General features: G+C 47.9%; 1 protein-coding gene across 1 annotated transcript in view; it reads left to right on the top strand.

The window, feature by feature from the left end:
- The first annotated feature begins 3,961 nt into the window (after positions 1 to 3,961).
- Positions 3,962 to 13,219, top strand: part of IZUMO1 (izumo sperm-oocyte fusion 1) — a 254,288-nt gene continuing 245,030 nt past the window's right edge. Inside the window, exon 1 of the mRNA XM_086929367.1 lies at positions 3,962 to 4,120. Within this exon, the coding sequence (XP_086785493.1) occupies positions 3,962 to 4,120 (159 nt within the window). The remainder of the gene's footprint in view (positions 4,121 to 13,219) is intronic.

Genomic DNA, 13,219 nt, shown 5'->3' on the forward strand with positions numbered 1-13,219 from the left:
AGCAACCATGTCTCCTTCAGCCACACCACAGACCTCCTCTGGACTGACCACAGCTGCGTTCACTTCACCTACAACAAACCAAAACCCAGCATCCACCTCCAACCTACCCTGCAAAGAAACTGGAACAAAATCACCACGGACCAAATCTCCGCATCGCTCCTTCAAAACACCCCAGCCCTCTCTTCTAACGCTAACGAAGCCGCCGCCAACCTCACCCTATGGTTATCCAACACCGCTGACACCTTAGCACCACTGAAAAAACGTCAAAGCAAACCTGGCAACAAGAAGGCCTCATGGTTCAACGATGATCTCAAGAAGTCCAAGAAACTCTGCCGCTCCCTTGAAAAGGCCTGGAAAAAAGACCCAACCACCAGCACCAAGGACGCCTTCAAAAACGCCACCCGCATTCACCACCAACTAATCCGAAAAGCCAAGAAAACAGCTTTCAAGGATCGACTTGACAACAACGCTCACAACAGCAAGGAACTTTTCAACATCGTCAAGGAATTTTCCAATCCCTCAGCCAACTCCAACGACATCACCCCCTCTCAAACCCTCTGCGACTCCCTAGCCTCATTTTTCCACAACAAGATTGCAGACATCCACAACAGCTTTGACAACCAACCCGGAAACCAACCCACCCTACCATTTGCTGATCATCTTCCCCCCGTGAACACCCTTAACGACTGGAGCCCAATCTCCACTGAGGACACCATCCGCCTGATGAATTCCATCCACTCAGGATCCCCCACAGACCCATGTCCTCACCACATCTTCAACAAAGCAGACTCCGTCATAGCACCGCACCTCCGAGACGTCATCAACTGCTCCTTCAATTCCGCCACCTTCCCGGAAGACTGGAAACATGCTGAACTCACCGCCCTTCTGAAAATACCCACAGCGGACCCCACCGAACTCAAAAATTACCGCCCCATCTCGCTTCTTCCATTCCCGGCCAAAGTCATCGAGAAAGCTGTCAACAACCAGCTCGCCGCCTTCCTCGAAGCCAACAAATCCCTCGACCCCTCACAATCTGGCTTCCGAGCAAAACACAGCACTGAGACCGCCCTCATCGCAGCAACAGACGACATTCGAACTCTACTGGACAATGGAGACACAGTCGCCCTCATCCTCCTTGACCTCTCTGCGGCATTCAACACAGTCTGCCACAAAACCCTTTTACAACGCCTCAATAACATCGGAATCCAAGGAAAAGCACTTGAATGGATCACCTCATTCCTCACCGGAAGAACCCAGAGAGTCCGCCTTCCACCATTCAAGTCCGAGGCCTCTGAAGTCATCTGCGGCGTACCACAAGGATCCTCACTCAGCCCCACCCTCTTCAACGTATACATGAGCCCCCTCGCGGCCATCGCACGCCAACACAACCTCAACATCATCTCTTACGCGGATGACACTCAACTGATCCTTTCTCTCACCAATGACCCCAGCACCGCCAAAACTAACCTACAGGAATGAAAGAAGTTGCCGAATGGATGAAACAAAGCCGTCTGAAACTGAACTCAGACAAAACAGAAGTCCTCATCTTAGGTACATCCCCCTCTGCATGGGACGACTCCTGGTGGCCGGAAGCCCTCGGAAAAGCACCCATCCCGACAGACCACGCACGGAACCTAGGCGTCATCCTGGATTCTTCACTCTCAATGAACAGACAAGTCAGCGCCGTATCCTCTTCCTGCTTCAACATTCTTCGCATGCTCAGAAAAACATTTCGCTGGATCCCCTCCGACACAACAAGGAAAACAGTCACCCACGCTCTGGTCACGAGCCGACTGGACTACGGAAACACCCTCTACGCAGGTACTACCGCAAAACTCCAGAAGAAACTCCAACGAATCCAAAACGCCTCAGCCAGACTCATATTAGACATCCCACGCAACGAACACATCTCTGGTCACCTTAAAGACCTCCACTGGCTACCCGTCAATAAGAGAATCACTTTCCGACTGCTTACCCACGCACACAAATCACTCTACGACATCGGTCCAGAATGCCTCAACTCACGACTGTCCTTCTACACCCCCTCCCGCCAACTACGTTCTTCCAGCCAAGCCCTCGCCACTGTACCTCGCATCAACAAGACCACCATGGGAGGCAGATCCTTTTCATACCTGGCTGCTAAAACATGGAACTCACTCCCCGCTTACCTTCGCCTTACCCAGAACCACCTAGCATTCAGAAAGCAACTTAAAACGTGGATATTTGACAAGTAATCCTCCTCCCCTTCCTAAGCGCCTTGAAACCCTCTGGGTATGTAGTGTGCTATATAAATTCTATGACTTGACTTGACTTGACAAACCTAGCGCTATGGTACTAATGTGTGTGCTTGGCGCACAGCAGCTGTAATCTGCGCCGGCACAAGGTAAAAAGGAGAGAGCCATATCTCTGAAGATATGGCGTTGTCCTGCTCCCTCCCTGTCGCGCAACGCAGCACAGCCTAAGGGGGACTGTGCTGCGTGAATTGTTTGTAAATCTTCCCTAAATTAATTTACATGGATACTTATTCAGCCCAGTATTTACCTACTCATTGTCAGAATCCTTTAAAATACACTTGTAGCAGCAAAGGCTGCTTGATGCTTGAATTTAACTCTGATGTCACTGCCAGAGACAGAGACATTAGACCGATTGTGAGGTCATCGGCCTGGACATAGCAACACCAAAGCAGTAACAGAACATACTTTCTGAGGGAAATCTAGGAACATGCTGCTTGGTCATTGAATGTATTTTTATTTAAATGATAGACCTCGTTCAATGATTGTCCGTAAGAACAATCGGTAAAGAGATGGCAGAGAAACAAAGGAAGCTTTTTTAACGGGATTATGTGAATTTTAGTGCAGTTTACATTAAACTATTTGGCTAAGCTAAGAGGGTTTATATAGATCTTTATGCAGGGAGAAACAGCTGACATCAACTAGGCATGTTTTTAGGGAAATAGTGTGACATTGATGGTGGTTTGTATCTATTGAATGCCTGCTAGGTTACTCAGGAATACTGCACAGAGAAGGGGTTTATGGCTGTGACACTGTGGGCGTGGTATCTTCAAGTTATTGATGTGTAGGGAAATAGCTTTTCTTGAAAGGATCATTGACATACTAAGGTTAATTATACAGGGGGCAAGGTCGGACAGTGGAATATTCCTAAAGGTGGCAGAACAAGGTCAATCTTGCAGGGCTCTTGGTTGACAGAAGAGTGCTGCTCAAGACCTGGTGAAAAAGAAGAACAGAGACTATCAAGAGGTTGTTTGCATGTGAACAGAGCCAGCAAAGCAATGGATAATTTAGTAGTGAACTTACCTGTGCATTAGTACATGTCAGACAGAATCTAGTTAGAATTAAGCAGAAGAATTGGAGCTTTTTGAGACAATTGTAAAAGGAAGGATACTCCAGACGTCTGAAGGAGGGAAAATTAGTTTCAGAATAGAAAATATTGAAAGCTGGCGGTATAGCAAACCTACAAATTGTTGAGTGAGTCAGAAGGGTAATTGAAGACTGTGTGGCTAACTGGAGAGTGTCCCCACACAAGGACCCTTCAGAGACAGTGTTTGGCTTCAGATACCTTCTGTAGGTTTCTGAGTGGGTGAGAAGAGGGCTTGCAGATACTTTGAGAGACTGAACAGACATCACAGAACAGAACAGCAAAACACAAGGTATATTATTTGACAATGGAAGGATCATGTAGAGAGAATTGTGTTTTTCTCAAGATCTCGGCCAGTTGTAAGTTGAAGGCGAAGTGTAGATCATGAAGGGAAAATGATTTTCTGAGAAAAGTTCTAGCATGGCCTGGAAGGCAGTATGGTGGAAAGCTCAATGACACAAGCGTAGAATGGAAGACTCCAGCCAACAAGTCTGAAACTCTTTGTGAAACAATGTGGCATATTTATTTACTCGTACTCGGGCTGGCTACCGCTACCCTCTGCTGCATGAAATGTGATAAGCAAACCATGGACATCTTTGATGACCTGAGGTATGATTATGTTGACCGCAACATACGCACCGAGGATGACAAAGACATGGAGCCTGCTTTAGCAATAAGGAAGAAAGCCAGAGCTGCCCTGGAAGTCGTCAAAGGGGAGACCTTCGGCATGTTCTTCTTCGTCCCAGTGATTGGTAATAACTTCAATCAATCAATCGGGGGTTGGTAAAGTACAACTACTCACCCGCAAGGGTCTCAAGGCACAGGGGGAGGTGAGGAGGCTGCTCTTTTGACAGCTGGGGTCATCCTATGAGTTAGGTGAATCAGTGATGTCATGAGTGATGTCACTGACCATGTCATGAGTGATGTAATATGTGACGTCATCAGCAGTGCATTGCAGGCGCGCAAGTTATAGTGAGTCCAACTAACTATAACGTGGGAATTTCAATGGTTTTATGTCAGTAAAATTTCCAGGTAACTATAACTGGTGTGAAACCTGTGGTTTTTTCAGTGAATTTAATAGGTTTTTTAAATGCTAATTCCTAACTATAACTGGTGTGAAACCTATGGTTTTTTCAGTGAATATATATATACATACATATACATGCATATATATATAATTTTTTCACGGGAAAAAAGCCAAGGTTATGGTGACATTATAGTAATTTTTGATAAAAAAGATCTGTTTTTATTTTTTTTTTAAACTGAGAAATTCACTGAAAAAAACAAAGGTTAAAGTAACGTTATTGTTAGGTGAATTTGTCAATGACAACATTAATGTTTTGAACTAAACAAAAACACAGAAATTCACTAGTTATTGTTAGCAGCACTAGCTATACCTTGCGCCCAGCCAGGCACTGCTTATAGTCTCACATACGACATCACTCATGACATGTTCTATGACATAATTTATGACATCACTGATAATATCTCAAATGACATAATTGATGACATCACTCATGACAGAACCAGCTTTAGAGCTAGTGGTGCTCAGTTTGACAATCCCTTTTAGCGCCCCCCCATAACCCTTGGATTCCCTGACTACCAGCAGGCAAAAATACCCCTCATCACTCCAAAGCCCCTCTCTCACATACAGTTCATTTATTTTAAAGCACTGGTAAGGGCTGGCATTATCAATAAGAATGCATATCGACCCAAACAAACCCTATTTAGCAACGTTAGGAATAGATAATGAAAGACTGGGGGAAAAACAACACATCCTAACTATTTAATGCAGTTTGCATGCAGTTCTTTGACAGTTTGCACAGTCATTGTTCTATATTGGGGTTGTATCTTATGAACTGTGTAACAAAAGCATCTATGTGACAAATTCAGTAATCCCCTCAGCTATCCACATAAAATACAGATCTGTGATCTACATGGTATGCATGCTTTGCAACAGGCATAATAACACTTTCTGCCACTTTATGGCGAGTCAAAACTGCCCCTAGACAAAACTCTGAACTTTCTCTATAGCAGGACCATTAATTACAAGAGCAATCTTGACATTTATATTGCTGCCTGAAAACTGAACGCACAAGGAACTCTGCAGCAGGTGTTTCTAAATTGTGAGTTATTGCTGAACCCAACGCCCCCCCCCCTAGTCACCACTCCTTCCCCAGGTCAGCGCCCAGTGTAGCTGCACCAGTCACACTGCCCTAAAACCGGCCCTGACTGATGACATCATCCAAGCTTCATATTCCGGTACATTGCTTTATACATGTCTATCAATTAGTACCTGGTGCACACAGTCTTCTATGTTAAGTACAAGTTGTCATGCTGACATGATTCTCTCTAATAACTCAAGGGTGCTTACAAAAATGATCATCTACTAAGTAGAATCTTTCTCTTCTATTGAAAACATTTTCTGCTGCACTGAAAAACGTAGGGGGAACATAATTAGCACAATCCAACTGTTACCTGCAGACAGAGTTACTTTTGAATACAAACATTTATAATGTGTCCAATAGCTGTACGCAGCTAAGCTGCCCGAGGAGCACATGGGTTGTGTCCACACTTACACTTATTAGCTGGACCCAAATTGTAAAAAATTAGGTAGAAAGGTAATATCGGAGTTACCCACCACAATGTAAGCCATAAAACAAACTAGCACACTTGGATGATATAATCAGTGATGTCATCAATGAAGTCATCATTAATGTCATAAATTTGTCATAGAACATGTTCTGAGTGATGTCATGTTACGTCATAAGTAGTGCATGGCGAAGGTGCGAGTCATAAGTAGTGCTGCTCACTATAATTTGTGAATTTCTGTGTTTTTTGTAGTTCCAAACATTAATGTTGTCATTGACAAATTCAGCTATGACATTCCTTTAACCTTTGTTTTTTATGAATTTCAAAGTTTTTTTAAAGTGTAAACAGAGCTTTTTATCACACCTAACTATAACATTACTTTAACCTTTGCGTTTTTTAAGTGAACTTCAAGGATGTTCTTAAGTAAAGTGATACTTAATTACCATATGTAACTGTGACCCCCTGCTGCACGTGGCCTCCGGCCGTGCATGGCTGGGGGTTTGCTGCACGGCCTGGCCACTGCTGCCAACACCCCTGCATACAGCCAACCCCATGCTGCTCATGGCCGGCTTGACCATGGGGCCCCCCACTGTGCACAGTTTTCCCATCCATAATTTAATTGCAGATGTTGCAGTGACATTATCAATGAGGTCATAGAAGATGCTGTGAGTGATGTAATATGTGGGGTAGTTAGCAGTGAATGGTGAGGGAGCAAGTTATAGTTACCTTAGGGCACAAGTAGCTGCTTGTTTTCTTCAGTGAATTTCTAGGTTTTTAAAACTGAAAATAATATTGTGTTACCATACGTAAATCCAACCCTCTGCCGTGCACAGCTGTTGGCCATGTAGGGCGGGGGTTTGGCTGAAAGGCCAGGCCTGTGGCCTGGCCCTGCACCCAAACTCCCTCATGTAGTAAACCCCAAGATGCACATGTGGCATGGGGTTGGCCGCACCACCTGGCTACACAGGTCCTTCGACTATGTGGCAGGGGGTTTGCCACAGGGCCTGAGGCAAATTTCCCCAGGCAACTTACACTATGGTGGGGGGTTGAGCCTTTGCCATACAATGTAGAATTTGCCTTTGGGCCCCGGAGACCCTATTTCCTAGGGCCAAATACAGTTAACAAGAGGTGGGTGTGTGTGGCTTATTCCCCGAGCCATCTTGGATCCAGAGACCTAATTCCCCGGACCACATTTTAAAAACAGTTTATTAGATCCTGGGCCCCTATCCCTGGGGCTAAATACATTTAAACAGGGGAGGGTGTCGTGTATGTCTTGCTTCCCTGAACCTTCTTGGGCCCCGGGGACCCCATTCCCTGAGTCCAAATATAATTAAAAAGGGGATTAGGACATGCCTTTTTAGGCCCCTGGGACCCCATTCCCCGGGGCTGTATCTTATTTTGAAGGGAAGGGGGGGCATATGAGCCCTAAGGTTTATTAGGCCCTGGAGATCCCATCCTATGTGGCAGAGTAACTATTAAAGTGAGGGGACACATGGCCTCCCCTCCCTAAGCCTATATTGGCCCTGGGGATCCCATCCCCCAGAGCCATATTATTTCTAAGGGAGGAGATCTGCGTGACCCTCATCAGGCCCTGGGCACCCTATCCACCAGGGCCCTATGTATTTTAAAAGGGAGAGGGGACAAATGGCACCCTCTTAAAGCCTTAATAGGCTGTGGGGACCCCATCCCCAGGGCTTTTATTTTTTAAAGGGGAGGAGACCACATGCTCCCTTTCCCCAAGCCTGAGTTGGCCTTGAAACTCCAATCCCCGGGGCTCAAAATATTTCAAGGTGGGTGCCCTGGTGCCCACGCAGATCACCCACCATTAACAAAGTTATGGGCCACTGTAGGAACCTCAGGGCCCCCACAAACCCAGTCTGCTTCCCCCACGATGAGGGATCCAGCATTGCTCCTACCTGAACAGAGCGGCTATTTATACTGCTCCCTCTGGGTGGGAGCAATAGCATGATCTGGTTCCCTGAACACATCAGTGCAGGCAGGGTAACAGAGCTCATGTCTGCACCTAGCCAGCAGGACCATTTTAAAGCTCTAGCCGGCTAGGAGCATTCTTAGGAGCAGATTTACTATTTTTCGATGTAGCGCACTGAAGCAACGGCAAATACTCACTGTGATACTTGAAAAGAAGAGAGGAGGAGAGCTCCTTATTTACTAAAATAAGGCACTCTCCTCCCTTCCCACTAGAGCCAGTGCTGAGATCAGCTGCCTTGCGCCACAGAGACACCTTTGTGCCATGCTGCAATGGTGTCTCCATGCACCACCCTTGGTGCGCCCCCATGCCTCAAAGTAATGCACAGCAGTGTTATGTGCTGCTTTGCATTACTTTTACCTTTTTTCCAGTGCTCAACAAGTTTAGCGCTGGAAAGTAAATTGGGTAAAAAAGATTTTGCACTGGTTTGCAGCACGTTGTGAAGCAAACACTGCACAAAATCTTAGCAAATCTCCTCCTTAGTGTTTGCTCCCATTTGACTGAAGCAAGGAGGGAACAAACACAAGTTGTCATGCCCCCACTGGTGTGGGCAGAGAAACTACTGTGCCTTGGGGGTGGGCTCCCCGGGTCACAGCAAGAGAACCAGCCCCAGGAGATGGGGTCTGGGGTCTCCAGGGCCAATAAAGGCTCAGGGAGGGGGTCTGCATGTGTTTTTGATTAAAAAAAATTGGGGGGACACTAGACGCTGTGCCTCTGAGACCCTACAACCAGGTCTAGGGGAACAGGGCATCCATCCCTTCCCCCCACGTCTTCTTCTCCCTGCGGCTTTTTAAGACTCGAGCCCCGAGTCCTAAGATGGCTGCCACCACTTCCTTGTTGATGAGGTGGCAGCCAATCAGATAATAGGATTTATTTTGTATCCCGACCCCTAGAGTCCCTACATATACAAAGTTTTGAGCATTAATTGCTCAAACTACTGATGGGATTTAGACTAAATCATAAAATGCACTCTTTCTGGACTTGCTGATATCTTTGGCACGGGTTGAAGAACCTTCATAAAAGTTTCTAAAAAGTGCCCTACTTCGTCTAATTGTATATGGAACGTTTCAGGGTGATCCGTCAAGCAGGGACTGAGAAAAAGGGAAGGGAAAAACAAAATTGTGTTTGCCATAGAGATTTTGCAAACAACTACAGCCACAACTGCTGAACAGAATTACACCAGGCTTGACAGAAAGGTAGCTCTTGGTCCAGAAAGCACGCTTTTTGTTATTTGGTGTCAATCCATTCAGTAGTTTTAGAGTTATTACATGAAACCCAAATTTGTTTACTAGGTACGCGAACCCTCCCTATCTCAGGCAGAATTCTGATTGGCTGCCAACACTTCAACAAGGATTTGTTGTCAGCCATCTTGGGACTCAGCTTCAGCCGAGTCTCAAACAAACATTAAAACAAATAAAAGGGGGCAGGGTAGGAATACCTTGACCACCTAGCTCTGCGACCACGTTAGGGAAAAAATTATTTTTCAAAAAACCTTTTGCCAAAAAATTGCGACAAGGTCATGATTCTGTGGTGAAAAAAACAAGCACACTCTCCTGTGCTAGTTTCTTTTTCCGCCCTTGGGTCTGTCAGGCCCTGGGGGAATCTATTTTGTAAACAAATGGAAAGAGGGGCACATGCAGCACCCATCCCCAAGTTCATTTTGAACACCTGGGACTGCAACCTCTCCGGGGCTTCTTGGAGGGGTGCTGTGTGGCCTCCTCCTCAGCCATTTAAAGGCCCAGGTGGCCACCACCCCCTGGGGCTTACAAATTATAAAAGAGGGAGGCTGGGCGGAGCCTCCCCTTCTACTTACTAATAGCCCCTGGAACCACCACATCCATGGGGCACAAAGATCAGAAAAGGAAATGTGGCCTGTGTCCCCCTCCTGGGCCATATATGCAGGATAACCACCTCCATGGGGCTGGCCCGTGAAAAGTAAAGGAGGGGAGCCAAACATCCTCCCTCCTGGATCCATTATTGACCCTGGGGACCCCCACCATCCTGCTCCTATCTCCTGAGGTGCCCACCTTGAGAAGACAGCAGTTTGCTTGTGCTTGGCGGGAGGTGTGACAGCTTCCTCCAAGCAAGAGCAAACACTAACTCCATTCCCAGCAAGTGGAAGCTATCAAACTGTTTTTGCTCACTGAGAGAGGAGCTTTCATCTGTTTCCCTGTCTGCTGTCATGTGGGTACGGAAACAGATGACAGAATTGCTCCTGCACATGGGAGTTGCAAATTTAGCAGCTCCAGCTAGAGCAATGCCAGCTCAGAGAGGAGTAGGGAGCCAGTAGAGACTGCAGGGGTAATTCAGGATCCCTCTCAGTCCCATTCAAAGCACACTGAGTGCCCTGGGTGGGGCCTGTGCAACCGCTTAAATGTGTCCGTACACTGTGGATGGGGTCCCTGGGGCCAAAATCAGGACAGGGAGGGGGGACACGGCCCCTTTCCTAGCATTATTCTTTAATAATCCCTGGGAATGTGGCCATTCCTGGGGCCCAAGGGGTCGACCTGGCCCCCTCTGCTTATTTTTACATTTAGCCCCGGGGAGGTGGTGGACCCTGGGGCATGGTAAAGTCCCAGAAAGGGGTCCACATGGCACCAATCCATTGATAAAATAAAACCACGGGGAGGTGGTGGTCCCCAGGGCTCCAAAGTGCCCTAGGAAGGGGGCCTCATGAGCCCCCTCCTTTTTGTTACTGCACTACCTCTGACAAGCACTCACATACTCAGGGAAGACTTGGCTTGGCAGTTCAGGCTGGACTGTTCCCATGAGGCAAATGGTCAAGAGTGATATGCATATACCTGGGTTTGAACTGGGGTGGAGAAGTGAGCTAAAGAACGATAATGGATTCAACCCAGATCTGTGACTGAGGGTGACTGGGGTTGAATCTCTGAAAAGTTTCAGTGCTCCTTTCATCAACTCCTTGTGTTTGCTTTGTTCGCCCTTAGTTGGCAGGTTATGCCCAGATGTGGGTCTCTTACTCACTTTGCCACTGGATTCAAGCTAGCTTGGCTGATGAGGGATGTTACCCCGAAACCTGTCCCAGGATGCTTGTTACCAAGCCCTCTGAACTCCTGGTCAGGGAACCCTGCTCACCCCTTGTGCAGCTCTGTCGTTGCACCGCTGCCCCCAGCACCTCTCTCGTTGCAGCGCTCCGTCCATTATCTCCTTGTGTTTGCTTTGTTCACCCTAAGTTGGCAGGGCATGCCCAGACATGGGTCTCTTACTCACTTTGCCACTGGATTCAAGCTAGCTTGGCTGATGAGGGGTGTTTCCAAGCCCTCTGATCTCCTGTTCAGGAAACTCTGCTCTCCCCTTCATGCAGCTCTCTCGCTGTGCCGCTGCCCCCAGCATTCTCCGGTTGCAGGTAGGTGTTCAAAGCCCTCCTCCAGTCGTAGGCTCCTGCCTATGCCTCATCTCTGGAGGTCCAGTGGGAGAGCCTTGCTCTTCGGCTGGTCCGCTCTACTGCCTTCTCTGTCTTTCTGTCTTTTGTATGTCTTCCTGTTTATTGAGCCTGATTTTCTGTTTTTTAGTCTTTATTCACTGTTACTGTGCCTTTTGTCTGTTTTACTGTTTATTGTGCCTGTTTTTCTGTCTTTAGTCATTTTTCACTCTTACTGGGCCTTGTTGTGTCCTCTGTTGCTTTTTGCCTGTTTTTGCGGTCCTTTTCCCACCGCTGCTGCCCCGTGCATCTCCCCCCCCCCCAGTTCCTGCTCCCACCTCTCAGCTGTGCACCCTTAATGGTGCGCCAAAGGCAAGCCCGTCTGCACCCGTCCACAACCCGCCCAGGGACCCTGGTTCTCTGACCTCCCACTGCTAAGGCTCAGCTGCCCTCCACACACTCAACCCTGGAAGGAACAACTGCCAGCTGTCGATGCCGAACATCACCCACAGGCAGTTTTCCTGCCGACACTACTGACACACCTTTACCATTCTCCAAACCCCCATGGCCACCAACCACCCTCCGGACACCAGCACACCTGAACCCCTAAGGTGCATCCTCCTCAATGTGTGCTCCCTGAACAGGCACGCAGTAAAGATCTGGGGCCTCCTTGACACCCTTTCTCCAAACGTCTCCTTCCTAGCGGAAACCTGGACTAACTCTACCTCCGCCCCAACATCGCCACTACCATCCCCAACGTATATAAGATCCAGAGGGAGGACCGGCCCAACCACCAAGGAGGAGAGCTCACCAGCACACACAAGAACTCCCTACTACTCACCACTTCCAGCACTAACGACACCTCATCCCCCATGGTGCACCTTCACTTCCTAGTCCGGACCAGCCCCAGAACGACCCTTGCCTACAGACCTCCTGGACCACACAATGCATTCACCACAACAATCATGGACCTCATCGTGCCCCACGCTATCGCCTTCTTCGACTACATACTGCTCGGAGACCTGAACTTCCACCTCGACAATCTCAGAGACCCCAATTCCACGGCCTTCCTGGACAACATCGCCAACATCAGACTGAAATAACTCTTCACCATCCCCACCCACAAGGCAGGGTACACCCTTGACCCCAGTCGAGGGTGTACCCTCACAGGAGGAAACAGCATTTGTTTCAGCCACACCACACAGCCCCCTGAACAGACCACCACTGCGTACATTTCTACTTAAAAAAAAACACTGCTCCCAAAAATACGCCATGCTCTCCATGAAGGAATTGGAACAAGGTCACTGAGGAGCACCTCAACTCCACCCTCAACCACGATCCCCCTCCCACCATGACCAACGTCAACTCTGCAGCCATCAAACTCCACAGATGGATAACCGACTACGCAGACAAGCTCGCCCCCCTCTGTAACTCCTACAGACAGCGCCCCATGAAAGCTACCTGGTTCACCACCAACCTCAGAGAATACAGACGCACCTGGAGACGTCTCGAGAAAGTATCGAGAAACACCAAAACCCCGGATCACCTACAAGAACGCCATGACAGGATACCACCAATGCATCAGATTCACCAAAAAGACTTTTATCCAGGACAAAATCCTCGCCAACTCCAGCAACTCAATAGAACTCTTCAGCATCATTCAGGAATTCACCAAACCCCCTAGCGAAGCCTCAGATGTCACACCTTCCCAAGACCTCTGCAACAAACTCGGATCCTACTTCCATCTCAAGATCAAGTCCCTCTACGACAACTTCGACAAACAGACACCTGATACCAAAACCACGCCCACCTCCAGCTATGCCAGCTAGCCTACCATCTCAATCTGGACCCCTGTCACTCCGAAGGCACCACTGCAACCATGA

This window comes from Lissotriton vulgaris, chromosome 7 (genome assembly GCF_964263255.1).
Source record: "Lissotriton vulgaris chromosome 7, aLisVul1.2, whole genome shotgun sequence".
In the NCBI taxonomy this organism is placed as follows: domain Eukaryota; kingdom Metazoa; phylum Chordata; class Amphibia; order Caudata; family Salamandridae; genus Lissotriton; species Lissotriton vulgaris.